Raw genomic sequence first — 17,667 nt, 5'->3', positions numbered from 1 at the left:
GGCCAAAGGTCTTTCGGACAGTGGCCAAAGGTCTTTAGATACATATGACCCACTTTCCTGAGATAGGTTATCAGAAAACACGCCCTCCAAACTCACGCCTCTCTGCAACACCTGGACCCTTAGAGCTACAGGAGCGTGCGTTCTTACAGGGAAAAAGTGAGTACATCACAATCTATACGGCTAGCGTCACACTGACTGTGGGTTAGGTACGCATGTCAACAGCGCCGCTGCAATAAGCATGTAGCTATAAAGTACTATGTTCTCATCGCCAGAGATGGCAAACACTTCACGAGATCATACCGATCCGCCATTTCGACATAGTTGTTTGTCTCACTGAAGACAACAGATTTTATGACCTTATGTTGTCCCCTACAGCGATATGGTTATCCATTCAGTTTATACATCAATATTCATTGTAATAGAACAGACGATTAACCTAAATCGACGTGCCACAGTATAATAAAATGTTTAAGCGATTGTTCTTTTTTTTAGCCCTATCACTGTCCAGTATATATTGCCTAGTTGCTAGATTAAGTATCTTTAATCGTCCACAATAACGTCTATTTTCTTCGTAGCTCATATGAGCGTTTGCAAACACATACATAACTGTTAGATGCTGTTTGTCTTTGAGTTCTTAGTATCGTTTTAACAACATCTTGATGCATGATATTTAGGATAACTCTTTGCCACTCCATAGAAGCAATAATACATTACCATTGCAACCTTTTCTTTGTGATATCTCCTAAAGAAAAGGTTGGATACGGCAGCGATTCAGTAAGATATGGACATTACAACTTACAATCTAGCTTCTTTGATATCTTCTGCTGAAAACTCTTTCCTCTACTATCATACAATATCATCAAATGATACGTATATTACGGATTGGCTGTCAACTTTTGACCTTTCTTTCTTCTTGTGCTCCTTTCTTACAAGATAAATTTGTCAGGGTGATAAGCTTGGCAAATATCAATAGACTAAGGATATCACTTAACTTATGATCAATTCTATTTTAATTATACACCTTTCATCGCATAAACTCTTCCGTGTTTAAAGGACTTTAATGCTACCGATCAAAATGACAATTGAAGTAGAGGGGAAAAGTCACTGACTTCTATAGGAAATGACGGATTCTAACTCATCCACACGTAACAACACCCATTAATGCTAAACATGTGTACAAATATACCAAGCTTACTAACCCCTACCTCCTAACCGTCCTACAGAAGACGTTTGTATGCCCTTTGCCTCCAGTCTCACGTGACTATCTGGCACATACTGTGCCATGCGCACTTTGATCTGAAACACACGGTCTGTGCAGATGAATCGACTTTTTAGAGGACATTTTCTAACTTTTGGGCCTCTTTAGTGTCTTTCACGCTATCAGCTTCCTACACTCTCGTATCTTTTCGGGAACATGTTTCTTTGTAGAAATGTGAGTCTTTCTCTACATGCCATTGTAGTGGACAGTGACTCAGTCATTAACCTTTGACCTCGACTATTACTAATGCATCCCGCTAGCCTTGTCCGTGGTGGGGACATAACAATGTTTACTTTAACAGTTGGCATGAAGTATCGCTTGATCTACGACAAGGGTGCGCGTAAATTTTATCTGTTTTCAATACAAGAATTGATAGACTGGTGGCAAATAAGCCGAAAAACTTGTAGCTATCAGATACAGGGCAACTATACAATAGCCTGTTATCCTAAGATGCATTTTTAATACTATCGTATCTATAGGCTCAGACACCAGCCAACGACTGTGGAACGACTGAAGAAAAAGGATGACTTTGCGGCTGTTAACCGTTACTGTTGCTCTATTAACAGCAGGTCAGTAAATTTTAATCTATCATCACAATCTTTATCATAATGATGTCCAAAGGTCTTTATAACGTATGATGTCGCATCAGACAAAAGACCAGTTGAGCGGGACCTTACTTAGAATGGCTGGAATTGGATGGGAGGGCGTGTGTGTTCGAACAAAGGACAGTGGAAATTAATTATGATGATGATGATGATGATGAAAAAACAGATGTATCAATGACTTTTAAGGCAGAAACCTTAACAGGTGGACGCCTGCAGACTAGTATGAATTGTACTTAAAAGCTTCAAAATTTCGATGGTTATGTGCGCATGGTTGATGTATTGACATCAATGCAAACTGCAAAATAAATCTAAGCGTTTCCTGTTGCCTAGCAACGACGGATGTCTCCTGCCAGAAGAGTGACGTCAACAACCTGAGGAAACTCCTGGAAGACCATTTTAGCACCAACCGTCATCACGTGACCAACCCGGCTGGGAAGACAGCTGCAAAAAAGTTCGTGAGCGACACTTTCCGCAGCTATGGACTGATAACCTGGGAGTGGAACTTTCAGGGAGAGAACAAGGTATTTGCATTTGGAGACCTCAACTTGCTCTACTTTCCGATTTTCCTGGCATATTATTACCATATTCTTGTGCCCTATGCATGGAAATGTAACATATCTTCTTATACATTATTTCATTAGAATAGAAACAAATATTCATAACTTTTACCATGTACATTGAAATGTGAAAATGTACATTACTTTGAATCAGAAAGGTGAAGAAAGAAATCTGTTATCTGTAGTGATATGTTCTCAATGTGTCGTTTTTTCTTCTTCGCCCCGTCAATGTTGTACGTATTTTTTTCACATTTCTAATTGCCGCTTGATATTATCTGCACGCGAATTGATTTTCGCCTGTCCTAAAAAAAAGATGTGGCCACATGTTGCCCTATATCAATCAGAATGTCATGCTTACCTGAGGCCCTGCTCTCCAGGGTAAGGGGCACATGGTCAGGGCATGGGGTACGCACCATCCTTGTTCAAACAAGAATGACAGTACAAACATGATTGAAATAGCGACTATTGTCTCTAGCAGTCTGGAGTTAAGCATAAGACAAGTCAGGCCTAGGAAAAAATGATCTGGATGTTAATTCCTGCGGTTTAGGAGAACTGTTATTTTATTTTTGGTGGATTTTTCGCCCGCTCGCATTACTTTTGGGGTCTCTGGAAGATGTCACCCATAAAATTAATACGACGTGGCCTAAGGTGTGTTCGACTTGTTTTGATGGCTTATTGTTTCAGAATACGTACCTAGTGTACGAGAATACTAACATGTACTCTGGACACGAGAAGGAAAATATTGACTTTTCAGACTTGCCGTCACGTTCCGTAATGTCAAGTTCAACTTCAACCAAGCTAGGGTTAAGCAAACGCCTTTGCTTCAAGGTCAGCAAATGACCTAGGATGAACTTGTGCATGTACCATGAACTTTGATAGGGGTTCTTGGGAAACATACAACATGAACAACTGCCACAAGTTACTCGGCCGCGCGGAGGTTCAAAATATGGGGACGTGATCAGGTTATTAGTATTAATGAGGGGGGGGGACCTACCTGTGTTATAGCTGCCTATAATAACAGTGTTATAGTCTCATTAGATATATCTTGTAAATCAGCCGGCCATAACAGCGTGATTTGCTGATAGCTTTCAGACTTTAAACAAATTGTGTTATTTGGGTAGGGAAGATAATCAACTGATATAATTTATGAAAATGAGGACCTTTTATTCATGAGAAACATTTTTGATACATTACTCCACCCCAGCTAGGGGTCAAAGCCTTTTCACCGTGCCATCTGAACATAACGTTCAGTAGCTCGATCTAATCGTATGTTGATCTCTCCACCAGTACACAGGCACAAACATCTTCGCCATGTGGCCGGGAAGGAACACAGGCACGGGACTGGACAGGCCCATCTGCCTCACGGCTGACCTGGACACGGACAAGAACAGGCCGGGACGAGACGATAACGGGTCAGGCATGGCCGCGGTGCTGGAGGCAGCTCGACTCATCACATCAGAAACCTGCATACAAGACAACACCATCTTCTTCGCCATATTCGACTTTGAAGAGCCAACTGCTGGTGAGATGTTGTAGTTTGATTCACTTATTCCTGTCGCCTTTCAATTGGGTTCTTTGCTATGTTCAGCAACGTTGGAGGCATGGTATTGCCTTATTACTGCCATGAAACATTCATTGAGGTTATATTTTCAGTAGCGTCTCTCTCTCTCTCTCTCTGTGTCTCTCTCTCTCTCTCTCTCTCTCTCTCTCTCTCTCTCTCGCTCGTCTTAACGATATCAAAATATTAGAAAGTATAAATCTTACCAAGCACATTATTCCCTGAAAATGTGGTGATCGTACAGTAAGCCGTTGCGAAATTATGTGGAATGAGCCCGGATGCCAAAAAAAAAGCCCAGTCTGGGTATAGTTAATCTATGACTCTGACTTTTCAAAGTTCAACCTCGTGAAGGCCGTGACGTCACGGGGAAACACCTTATACCTTTGTCATCCATGTTCCTACATGTGCAGGGCCAGATGGTGCATGCGCAGCAGGGGCATGCGGAAGCAAAGAGTTCAACGACTACGTTGTCCAACCATACCTCGCCATCACAAAAGTCGATCCCGACCAGTGGTCCGGCATCATCACACTGGACTCCATACTGAACTACAACAGCTCTGCCATGGCCCAGCAGATCCCACAAGAAGATCTATTTAAGGAGGTGAGGGCAGATGTATTTTATTGTTATAACTTATAATGATCCTTACTATTTAGGCTTACAACCGGCTGGCCCTCAGATGGATCCATGGAACATTAATATATTATCATGCGATAGACACGTATCATTAGTACAATGTACATTAAGAACCTTGGTCCTACAACAAATTTGTGAGGTCACAGGAATTGCCGTATGAAGATACATTCAAAGAGGTGAGAGTAAGTAGGGAGCTTTTGTTTGTTTTACAAAGCCTCTAATCCGTTATGTCAACGTACGCGCTTCTTGTTGAACTTTGAGCCCTTCAGATAGGACATTAAGATGGACGTCCCGCATTTGAGAAGAATTGATGAAAGAATCAACAGAGAGGGGCGGGCCGATCAAATCAGGGCAAATCGCGCACATTTTACTAAGGGCCACGTAGGTCGTGCGATCGTCGTAGGATTTTGTCTTTGTACACAAAATGCTGTTTTGGATCCATGTCGATGGTTAGTTATTACGAACCAACCATCGACATGGATCCAAAACAGCATTCTGTGTACCAAGACAGTTGAACTTTACAGGAGACGTACATTTTTGTCTCCTAGGGACGAAGTTGCGATCGTACGACGATCGCACGACCTATGTGACTACGCCCTTAGCAACGATGAACCGGTGCACACGCGAGGTGTCTACGGATTATGCCCAGAACCAACGAAGTTGTCAAATTGACATAAACCAGTTTGTTGACTGTTGACATCTTCAAACAGTTCACGGGAACAGTCTCTCTGTAAACTTGTTTTAGGATTAGAACAAAGTTGCCGAGACGTAATAACAAAATCGACGTGTACCCCCTTTTTAAAATGGATTTTATTCCGTTAAAAGTCTTTGTCTAACGTTAGTTGACCTTTATTTGTGGTGTACCTATATTCGCTTCTTTAACAATCAACAGCAACACTGAGGATATTAAAGGGACATTCTACATGTACCATCGGTAGTACCCAGCAAAGTTTAGAGACTCAAATGTTTAGAACACTGACGAAAGGCTTTATTAACGTTATCTCCCTAAAAGATCTACTCTTTTTGAAAGTAACGAATCTAGGTACACAACGAAAAAGGTCTGCTAACGTATGGTCTGCTCATCGAATTCTATAGACTTTAGTTTAGAATGATGTTACTATCGTCCCACAGGCTCCGGGCCTGACTAACTTGTACCAAAGCATCAAAGCCAACGACCAAAAGGGAGATTTCATAGCCGTTCTCTACCGGACAGACGGAGACTACACGCTTCATTCAAAGTTCGACAAACAGTGGACCGCAGAAGGCAACCCTCAGTACAAGATACTGGTAAATACATAAATAACGGTTGTGTTTTAGCTCAGCAGATTTTCCAACAAGGCACAAGAAGGGCCTCTGGTTTCCGGGTAGTCTAGAAATTATAGTAAAGATTTCAATGTTCTTGTTGAGATATTCTATACCATAGCTGCGGCATTGTTCCTACCTGTGCTGTCATTGTACGTCATATAGTCATGACATCAAGCAATGGTCGACATAAGTAATTTCCATCGCTGGAAGTGAAAATGCATATAAAAGTGACATTTGAAAAATTGGCAAGCGAAAAGTTGGTTCGTTCAAGTACATTTTTATGTGCTTGTCCGATAGGACAAGAGAATTCTAGAAAACTGATTCAACTCTGCTATAGCTATTTTTTAATTGCAAACTGTATAATCATAAGAGCAGGACTGTATGTTACTTTTTGAATATTTAATCGTAGATGGTTACATTCAGAAAGTTGGAGTTGCAGATCACTCGTGATGATAATGATAACTTTATCAATAATCCAACTAACAATGGTATACAGCGTGGAATTCTTGCAGGCAATGGGGAAGAGACAAATGAAATATGTATATGCAGAAGTAAGTTACAAGTATCCATAACTTATTTCCAATTCAAATAATAGCACAGGCCTAGGAGAAATTTTACGAGTTGTCTTCTTCTGTACAGTCTGGAGGTATTCCATACAAGAACATCACAGATATCATCGATGCTCAAGAAGGGAAATACTGGCAACTCTACAAATATCTCTTAGAGCACGACGTTTACAGTTTTTGGAAGAAAAACGTAGATATCCCGGCCATCACGGTGTCCGATTCAGGTATGGCGTTTCTTTATCTTTCTCCTTGTTTTTGGTAAATGCTTCCCTGTAGGGCCAAAAAGGCAGAAAAATGACTACCAGAAATTTGGTATCGGTAAAGACTTCATTTGTTCATAACGTTAAGGTGGTATCTCACTGCACTTGGGGCACCGGTGCGGCACTGCGGGTTTCGTTCACTGTGGCACTGTTGTGATATTTTCGCCGATTTGTTTATAATTTAGATATTGAATAATACGGAAAATATGACTTAGAAGACACCAAAATACAGAAAAGAAAAGAAAAACATCGTTCTTTATCCCTGAAATTCGTTGAGTAATCTTTCGAACCTGGCAGTGCTACACTGGTGACCCAAGTGCAGGGAGATACCACTTTTTCAGTTCTATCATTCATATTAAGGGTTTTAGTCTCGTTTCTTTTAACAAGGATTTTATACAATTTCGTGTGTAGGAGACCCACGTCAGAGGGAGAAACCCTGGGGTGAGGTCAGACCTGAAGACAACATGGAGTTGACCCCAGATCGGCTGCAGTTCCTGAAGAAAACCACAGATGTCGTGACTGACGTGATCCGGGACATGTCAGGGACGCGACAGCAATGCAGAGGTTTGTCACCGTGCTGTATTAATTAACTCAACATATCAATTTCAGTCAGCACTTTCCTAGCGACCACCTTTGCAAAGTATAATGACCATCTAGAACTTTTTGGTTACGTTTTACTGTGGCATCAGATGCTCGAGTGGCTGGGTCAGCGGACACAAGGTCTATAGGTCGCGGATTCGTACCTCACTGGACGCTGCGTCTTTGAAAAGTTGAAGTTCCTTACTTTGCCCAAATGTGAAAGTGAGTACCTGACTACTTTTGGTGAGGATTTGGTCGGTGCCCTAGATACCCTACTGCCACTTTTTGGAGGTCACTTATTGATAAGTTTTCCTATTAACAATGAAGTTTATTTGCAAGTTCGTGTTCGAGGGCTAATTGCAAGTACATGGTATAAACATAGTAGATATACAAGTGACAATGAACAGCTATAAACAATATTCTACTCTAATACTAGTGTTGGCTATTTCTAAACAGGTTGGGGTTGACTTCTTTTTTGGAAGCAGAGGGAGACGAAAAGTCCCACATTTTCTAAAATTTGTGGGTTCTGCGATTTCAAGAGAAAAGTGGCTTTCTGTTCGTCTGTCAATGTGGGGAAGTTGGGCTTTGTGTCTTTGTGGCTTAACATGGAGTCGTCGCTTTAGACCGTTTTGACTGCACATCCAAGTAGCGAAGCATATGAATGTTAGCACATCATTGACGTATTTCGCTGCATTTGTGGTTTAAACCTCCATCACAGACAAACAAAATGTGGAAAAATATGCCAAAACAACCAATTCTAACGTACATGAGCAAAAGCACCTATGAATATGTTCAAGAATCAGGAAGATGGAATGAATGGAACGACCTACTTCCTGTCAAACCTAATGAAACTTTTTCACATCTAACAACAAACATTGTTTCCATGTATATAAGAAGAGTGCTTCTACCATGCCTAGCGTCTATAGATTGTAATCTACGATGATTTTTTAAAGAAATACATTATTTTCGCGTGGCGCGTTGGTACACCCGATCCCTCGATCTCCGCGCGGTCCGGACAGTACTTGGATGGGGGACCAACCAAGGGCGTCCGGATTGCTATACCCTTACGAAGCTTTCCACGAAATCGTCTTCCGGGAGCCGGGAGGGAAAAAAGGGGGTCCCGTGCTCGAGGAGGTCCCTCGACCACGTTAAACAGCCTCATTACCAACACTTTGGGTACCTAATTGCTGCAAAATACACCCGATATTATTATCATTATTATGTTCCACTCAGCCCATTCATATATTTTATGTAGACCCAACCTCTGAAGCACCTTCTGGCTTCAGTTCCGGTCTGAGTCTGTCCGGAGAACTGACCCTGGACCCAGGCAAGACAGAAACCTTCACGCTAAAGGTGTCGTCATTCACGTCCACTGGTATCGTCATGGCAACCTTGTCCGGCCCAAGCTGGACTCTGGACTTCGAAGGTTAGTTTTTTTAATTTTATTTTATTCACATTTCTTGTAAGAGGATGAGACGGAAAGCAGACCCTGCTTATTGAGGTCTTCTCCTCATGTAAATAAACAAAATCTGGACACTGCACATACATGGCTACAAAACGCTAAATAACAAAGTCAAGAGATAATGATAACGACATGAAATAAAACAACAAGAAATCAAATAACAAAGTGACGTGTAGCTGGTATACAAACTTAGAAGTCATCAAATAAGGTTATAAGTCAACTAAAACAACCTGTCTATTGAACACAAGACATAACTACATGAAAATAAACAAAGAATCAAATAACAGAGTGACATGGAAGGTTAGTTATAATCCACAAAACATGAACATCGTCAAGGTGGTATCTCACTGCACTGCGGCACCAGTGCGGCACTGCGGGGTTCGAAAAGTACTCAACGAAATTCAGAGATAAAGAACGAATTTTCCTTTACGTTTTGTGCATTTTGTTGTCCTGTAAGTCATACTTTGAGTATTACGCAATATCTAAATTATACAATATAAGTGCAGTGAGATACTACCTTTAATTTATGCAGTTACCGCCTGTTAGCTGCAAATACATGGAACATGGTCGTAAAGTTGTTACAGTAATGCAAAGATAAGTTGCTATATATGCCGTTATCATCGAAACCTAAAGTAGATTTGTTGGAAATGATGACATAGGAAGGCAAACACATAGCTGCAATACTATTGTTTTATCCAGCACTTTAACCTATCCGGTAAAAGATGAGGACTTGTGATCAAAACATTGATATTGGCTGAGGTAAAGCTGATGAGTCTTTTAGCGAAAGGTGATACCAATAATCGTAAAACTGCAGTGGCTGTAACACAAGGGAGTTACGTACGCTGAGGCCGTATACATACTTCAGAAGTACTGGTTATTTATCCCAGTTTTTTAGCCCTTAAAAATATATATTTTAGAAACACTTGCTATCTACAAAGAGTTGTGCTAACATAGGGTACAAACCTTAAACCCATTTTATACCAGTATTCATCTTTTACCACTATTCTTTAGTTACTCTATGGTATAATAAAGGGATAAGACCCCCGCTATCCCATCTTTTTGCCAATAGATATTTCTTGAAACACTCTTTGGTATAATAAAGGGATAAGACCCCCGTTATCCCATCTTTTTGCCAATAGGTACTTTTGAAACACTCTTTGGTATAATAAAGGGATAAGACCCCCGTTATCCCATCTTTTTGCCAATAGGTACTTCTTGAAACACTCTATGGTATAATAAAGGGATAAGACCCCAGTTATCCCATGTTTTTGCCAGTAGGTACTTCTTGAAACATTCTTTGGTATAATAAAGGGCTAAGACCTCCGTTATCCCATCTTTTTGCCAATAGGTACTTCTTGAATACACTCTATGGTATAATAAAGGGATCAGACCCCAGTTATCCCATCTTTTTGCCAATAGGTACTTCTTGAAACACTCTATGGTATAATAAAGGGATAAGACCCCCGTTATCCCATCTTTTTGCCAGTAGGTACTTCTTGAAACATTCTTTGGTATAATAAAGGGCTAAGACCTCCGCTATCCCATCTTTTTGCCAATAGGTACTTTTGAAACGCTCTTTGGTATAATAAAGGGATAAGACCCCCGTTATCCCATCTTTTTGCCAATAGGTACTTTTGAAACACTCTTTGGTATAATAAAGGGATAAGACCCCCGTTATCCCATCTTTTTGCCAATAGGTACTTTTGAAACACTCTTTGGTATAATAAAGGGATAAGACCCCCGCTATCCCATCTTTTTGCCAATAGGTACTTTTGAAACACTCTTTGGTATAATAAAGGGGTAAGACCCCCGTTATCCCATCTTTTTGCCAATAGGTACTTTTGAAACACTCTTTGGTATAATAAAGGGATAAGACCCCCGCTATCCCATCTTTTTGCCAATAGGTACTTTTGAAACACTCTTTGGTATAAGAAAGGGATAAGACCCCCGTTATCCCATCTTTTTTGCCAATAGGTACTTTTGAAACACACTTTGGTATAACAAAGGGATAAGACCCTCGCTATCCCATCTTTTTGCCAATAGGAATTCTTGAATACACTCCATGGTATAATAAAGGGATAAGACCCCCTTGACTATAAGGATACCGTCACTCCAGCTAGCAGTGTCTGTTCCTCATTATCAGCTTTCTTGGCTGAGTTGTGGTTGGTGCGTATCTATGCCACGGCTGTAGATGGGGGGGGGGGTATCGGGGACCTAGTGTTGCAAAATTACACACATATAGCGACCAATTATCCCTCACACATAAGTGTCGGAAAAGCACTGTGCGAAAGGGTGTGATTTCCGGACAAAGTCGGAGTTTACATATTTTTGGACATGCTAAATATTCGGACTGCGTCCGGGCACGATGTTCAATATTTCCCATATCTGGAAATATCATGAGTCAGGAATTGTCTTGTTATGTATCCGGACAAATAAGACTTTCCTGTTTTTCAGGATTCGCGCCATTGACGTTTCTTGCCTCCGAATACGTGATATGTTCCACATTCTTTGCATATCCAAGGTCCATATATTTCGTTAAGGAATACCCGGACAAATTAGGAGTTTGCACGAAACATGATGTGCATTTTTTCTGGGCCATTGTCAGATGACATTTTCATATTCATTATGTCTCAGAATGTCATGAGTCATGAACTGTTTTGGCACATGCCCGGACGGATAGAATTTCCCGTTCTTCCGAATACGTGTCAGCGACGTTTCATGTTTTCGAACTCATACTATTTTCTTTTCCTTCCATTTACGAGACATATCCGCGACAGATATTCCATGGATTTTAGGACAGATTTGGAGTTAGCATATTCTGACCGTTACTGATAAAGGTATTCTATACGTGAATTGTGAATCGGTGATTGTTTTATTGTGCATCTGAACAAATAAGACTTCAATTTTTTGCCGAAATTTTCGCTACTTCCAAATTCATATTCCGTTCCATTTACGACAGATGTCCAACACAGAAACATTCCAGAGATCAGTTTTCGGACCACTTAATGGTTAACAAATTACTTTTCTTGTCATACATGAATCTGAGATTGCTTTGTTGGGTATCCTAAAAAGGTTTCCTATCTTGTCAAATAGACGTCATTAACGTTTTTGTTTCTGTATATGTGTTTTTATTTTACAACGAGTACGCCCGATGTCGATGTATGTTTACTCTTTAATTTTCTGGTAATTGAAGCTTAAGCTACCATATGCATGTGCAAATATACTAACATCGACATTCACAATCAAATGACACAGAAAACAATTTTTGCGATGGTAACAATTATGAGTCAAGTATTATTGTTTCTTTGCATATCCGGACAATATCAAGAACAACATTCACTCAAAACACTCCACCCCAGCGGTGCAGTTTGGGATAGGTCCATATCCGGATAATATCTTGAACAAAGTTCAGTCAAAACACTCCACCCCAGCGGTGCAGTTTGGGATATGTCCATATCCGGATAATATCTTGAACAAAGTTCAGTCAAAACACTCCACCCCAGCGGTGCAGTTTGGGATAGGTCCATATCCGGATAATATCTTGAACAAAGTTCAGTCAAAACACTCCACCCCAGCGGTGCAGTTTGGGATAGGTCCATATCCGGACAATATCTTGAACAAAGTTCGGTCAAAACACTCCACCCCAGCGGTGCAGTTTGGGATAGGTCCATATCCGGACAATATCTTGAACAAAGTTCAGTCAAAACACTCCACCCCAGCGGTGCAGTTTGGGATAGGTCCATATCCGGACAATATCTTGAACAAAGTTCAGTCAAAACACTCCACCCCAGCGGTGCAGTTTGGGATATGTCCATATCCGGACAATATCTTGAACAAAGTTCAGTCAAAACACTCCACGCCAGCGGTGCAGTTTGGTATAGGTCCATATCCGGACAATATCTTGAACAAAATTCGGTCAAAACACTCCACCCCAGCGGGTCAGTTTGGGATAGATCCATATCCGTACAATATCATGACAAAAAGTCACTCATGATATTGAATACCAGCGTTGCTATGTGGGAATGGTCCATATCCGGACAATATCACGAGGCACTCGTAAAGCGGTTATGCAAGCTGTGCAAAGTGCCGAGCAGACCAGTGCGTTGGCATGTCAACGGTGCGCCAGGCACTGGGGAAGTCGCTGCAGATAACAGCCTACACCGCGCCACAGCGTTTGCTGCTGTGTACAACTTTGAAACTGGTAAGTACATGATGCATTTATTCACAAAAAATAATGCACAATGCCATGTGTTTCTGTGAAACAGGCATGATGGATGACACTAACTTGCTTGGAACCATCTGGAGGAGTCCTTAGGTAACAAGACCATATTAGGAAGTCACATGACTTGACTAGACCAATAGTAGACCAGCTGGTGACAGCAGTTAGTTTTGAAACTAGATTTGAACATCAGTTGTCGCCGCCGCTAGCCGCTACCGGACCAAGAACTTGAAGAAGTGAGTAGTGTAGCTCTCTAGTACATAGATTGTATATACATAGCAGTTTAATACCGTTCTTAGTTCCGTATATGTCTGTCAGCAATGTCTGTTATCCCTTCCTAGTGTTTTGTGTATTTAATAATTAGTAGTGTGATCTTTTTGTAAAGATTGTTGTATGATAGATCACTTCTCTTTCAGTTGGAACCCCCGCGTGTCATCCCCGGCTTGTTTACAAATTGCCCGTTCGTCCGGATATTGTCCGGATATATCCAGAAACGGTCCCGATCCGGATGTATACAAACATAGAAACGTCCGGAAATGACACCCTTTCGCACAGTGAAGGTTTCGCACATAATGTAGCATTTTCTCTCATAAATAATTGCTAAAAATGTAAAACATAAATGCATCTATAACATTATGCCTGTACTTAGCATGATAGGGCATGAATGTGCAGAGCAGAATCATCTTTATTTAACATTAGACATACAAATACAAGATGAAAGATTAAAATAACTAGGACAACCCTTGTTTCTCCTACCAAACAGACGAATTCTACTCTACTCTACTCTACTCTACTCTACTCTACTCTACTCTACTCTACACTGCTCTACTCTACTCTGCTCTACTCTACTCTAAACAACGAGTATTCTTATCCCTTTATTATACCAAAGAGTGTTTCAAGAAGTTCCCATTGGCAAAAAGATGGGATATCGGGGGTCTTATCCCTTTATTATACCATAGTGTATATTCAAGAAGTACCTATTGGCAAAAAGATGGGATATCGGGGGTCTTATACCTTTATTATACCATAGAGTGTTTCAAGAAGTACCTATTGGCAAAAAGTTGGGATATCGGGGGTCTTATCCCTTTATTATACCAAATAGTGATTCAAGAAGTACCTATTGGCAAAAAGTTGGGATATCGGGGGTCTTATCCCTTTATTATACCAAAGAGTGTTTCAAGAAGATCCTATTGGCAAAAAGATGTGATAACGGGGGTCTTATCCCTTTATTATACCAAAGAATGTGTCAAGAAGTACCTATTGGCAAAAAAATGGGATAGCGGGGGTCTTATCCCTTTATTATACCAAAGAGTGTTTCAAGAAGTACCTATTGGCAAAAAGATGGGGTATCGGGGGTCTTATCCCTTTATTATACCAAAGAGTGATTCAAGAAGTACCTACTGGCAAAAAGTTGGGATATCGGGGGTCTTATCCCTTTATTATACCAAAGAGTGTTTCAAGAAGTACCTATTGGCAAAAAGATGTGATATCGGGGGTCATATCCCTTTATCATACCATAGTGTATATTCAAGAAGTACCTATTGGCAAAAATATGGGATATCGGGGGTCTTATCCCTTTATTATACCATAGTGTATATTCAAGAAGTACCTATTGGCAGAAAGATGGGATATCGGGGGTCTTATCCCTTTATTATACCAAAGAATGTGTCAAGAAGTACCTACTGGCAAAAAGATGGGATATCGGGGGTCTTATCCCTTTATTATACCAAAGAGTGTTTCAAGAAGTACCGTCTGGTATAAAAAAGGGTTAACTCATGAAAAATTATATTAGCACGTTTATTTCAACTAACACGTTTTTATAAGTAAGAACAAAATACGTACTAAATAAATGGACTAAATAATCAAGTCTTACTTCAGAGGTTGTCTGGTTGACCCTCTTTCCGTATTCAGGTCGGTATGACGGTGACACACATCTGCTGATGCTGCGCCCGAAGGCAGTGGTGGGAGACATAACATCGAAACCGCTGGTTTGTGGCATGACTGGAAACGTACGTGTTGTCTACATGTTTGTTTTAGGCAGTGAAATGCCATGATAGGTCGTATGTCAAGATTGTGAAGGTGGAATAAAATAAACAAAAATATGTACTTGAATAAGTCTGAAAATTAGAATACAACGTATATATAATACAAAATGGCTGAAGTCCATGTAATATAATGTCACATATTTGCAATCATCTACACTAACTTGAGCCATAATTACAAGTTTATATGTACACTGTACTTTATGATATGTTCTTGAAATTTCGCAACACCAGGCTATGGATAAAGTTTTATTTCTATAAACCAATGGTCTTTTGGAGATGCAAACTATGATTTTACCTTTAAAATCCGACATGCTTGTTTTGTGAACCCAGCTGGAAGAGCTGTCTGACGGTGTACTGTACAGCGGCAGACTGGAGGGGAGATGTAGCCTTACCGAGGAGGAGTATGGTTATGTTACCTTCGTGCTGTACAGTGGAGGTTTGTGTTATTTTCTTCACTCTGTTTATTTAAGGCCAAAGAACTGTAAAATGACCCAATATATGTATTCTGGTTGTCTATCTTATAATCATTTTCAGTGTAGAAATGGTCCAAATAGCCACATATACTAATATATGGATTTAGTCTGTATCAACATTTTTGTAGTTTATATTTCATGTCGACCATACAGAAGTCACTGTACTTTTTTGTTGTGTCACTAAAGCTTGGCTTGTTTTTCTTCTCTTGTGTTGTCTATACCGCGGTACATCTACTACTGCTAGTTCCATGAAGACCACACAGCAAGAGAGAAGTTATAAGCTAAAGAAATGTTCTTAGACTTATAGATCGCCGAGGGGCTAGCTAGGTAGTCAAACATCTTACTGAGTAATGTATGATGTTTAAACATTGTCTTTTGATGGTGATTAGGTGTTGGCGGGTCCAGTTTAGCTTTGCCCGTCATCCTGAGTCTGGCTAGCGGGATCCTGGTCACCGCTCTGACTGCCTGGTGCATCGTTAAACGGTATGTATACGTATGTGAGGCATCTACCATTTGTCTGTGTGGACAGGAGTGTCTGTGTGGCGCAACGGCTAGAGCGTTGGAATAAAAATCAGTAGGTCCTGAGTTCGATACTCGCCAAGCCCATGCCCCCATGACGGTGGAGTAACGGCCAGCGAGCATTACGGCTAATCTGTCGAAAACACCTACGGATTTGGTGCTGCCAGTGTGTCAACATCTGCACACTTGCCACTAAGACCCGTAAATTCTTTTTCTGACATTTGTCAGTGGGTACTAGCTTTTGCTTTCCCAACACAAGATGATGAACTGATCCACTGACTGACAATGCCTGTATCAATCGCAGTGAAACAATTGTTATGGAACTTGAGGATACTTCGACAAAAACATTGTCAGGCTACATGTATATCAGATGTTGTCGCGACGCGTGCCTGTGAAGCTGAAGTGTTACGCCAAAGGGCGGCTTTATAGATACAGATACAGGTGTATGGTAGGCTCAGGTGGAGTGCCTTCAAAAAGCTAATTCAAGGTTTCCTAATCCCCCAAAAGCAATTTGTATTTGCAAATAAAGGATTCAGATTTTTAAAGCAAGAAAAACCCATGAAAAGTGAGATTAAATGTCTGTGTGTTTCTTTTTCAGGAGGCGTGGCTACGAAGGTGTGCAGAAACCCCTAATCGGTAACGAAGGCAAGCCGTAGTCCAGCGGTTTTTCTACGCCTCAACGGAAGACTGTATCATTCTCTTTCGTTTCTCATTCTCATTTCGTGGAAAATATCTTTTGACAGTTCTGTAAAACGCAGTGATGAGATCTTAAAACAAACTTAGACCGATTTGATTTGTCACTTGAATGATGTTCAGTAATTTTTTTCCATTCTGTATCAAAATAGTCGAAAACACATTTTAATGAAAATAGTTGAAAATAGCATAAAATGGATCCAGACAAGACGTTAGATGTTACAGGCACGTTTCACAATAGGAAAAATATTAAGACATTTCAAAACCCTTTACTTGCATTCGTATGATTGATCTATAAACTTATATTTCACATTCTGACTTTTATACTGACATCTATACATTGTCATACATTGTCACTGATGCAATTGTTGAAGAATAAATGATCACTATCGCCTATTTGTACTCCCTCAGTGTATTACACCAACCGTACTTTCATGTACCATATATGATAAATGATGTATGAAGTAAATAAAGTTATACTTAAGTTTCAAAAGATTAAATCGCTGATTTGATCATTTACACTGCTACGAGTTTTGGATGAAACACAATACTGTAAATGCATTTAAGTTCGCGAGGATTTAATTTCGCGGTAGCGGGAAAATGACTTTATATGGTAACGCCATAGACTGCAGTCTAATACCATAATAGAAAAATGTTCGCTGTGGTTTTAAGTTCGCGGTGAAGTGGTCACCACGAAAACCGCGAACATTAATCCATCGCGAACATTTCTGCATTTACAGTATAGGTGGCTTTTGACTGGGGTATATAACAATATGTAGACAAATGTAACAGTCTCAGCTGCAAATTCCTCGTCCTTGATAGTAATATATCTATCTATATAGTAACCAGAAACTTTTGATAGAAATTTAAAGATGGTGTCGCTAGCTATAGGATACGTTTGACTGTAGAAAGGACAAAGATCTTTACATAATTC

At 40.4% G+C, this 17,667-nt stretch overlaps 1 protein-coding gene across 1 annotated transcript; it reads left to right on the top strand.

Annotated features, from left to right (window-relative positions):
• Nucleotides 1–17,129, top strand: LOC118406875. Its single transcript, XM_035807263.1, has 13 exons — nt 1–156; nt 1,738–1,827; nt 2,194–2,384; nt 3,708–3,942; nt 4,389–4,579; nt 5,744–5,899; nt 6,557–6,707; nt 7,155–7,307; nt 8,578–8,748; nt 14,915–15,012; nt 15,379–15,484; nt 15,911–16,004; nt 16,639–17,129. The coding sequence occupies exons 2-13, from the start codon at nt 1,782–1,784 to the stop codon at nt 16,694–16,696; spliced, it is 1,650 nt and encodes a 549-aa protein (XP_035663156.1). The 5' UTR covers nt 1–156; nt 1,738–1,781; the 3' UTR covers nt 16,697–17,129.
• Nucleotides 17,130–17,667: the final 538 nt, after the last annotated feature.

This window comes from Branchiostoma floridae, chromosome 19 (genome assembly GCF_000003815.2).
Source record: "Branchiostoma floridae strain S238N-H82 chromosome 19, Bfl_VNyyK, whole genome shotgun sequence".
In the NCBI taxonomy this organism is placed as follows: domain Eukaryota; kingdom Metazoa; phylum Chordata; class Leptocardii; order Amphioxiformes; family Branchiostomatidae; genus Branchiostoma; species Branchiostoma floridae.
Note: the sequence above shows the minus strand (reverse complement) of the source record. Positions and strands in the feature narration are given on the sequence as shown.

What these genes read in the sequence shown, in the direction of transcription:
- LOC118406875 (XM_035807263.1), top strand. Translation starts at nt 1,782, where the DNA reads ATGACTTTGCGGCTGTTAACCGTTACTGTTGCTCTATTAACAGCAG. An exon ending in TGTTGCTCTATTAACAGCAG is followed by an intron (nt 1,828 to 2,193) that starts GTCAGTAAATTT and finishes CCTGTTGCCTAG; the next exon opens with CAACGACGGATGTCTCCTGC. An exon ending in AAGAAGATCTATTTAAGGAG is followed by an intron (nt 4,580 to 5,743) that starts GTGAGGGCAGAT and finishes ATCGTCCCACAG; the next exon opens with GCTCCGGGCCTGACTAACTT.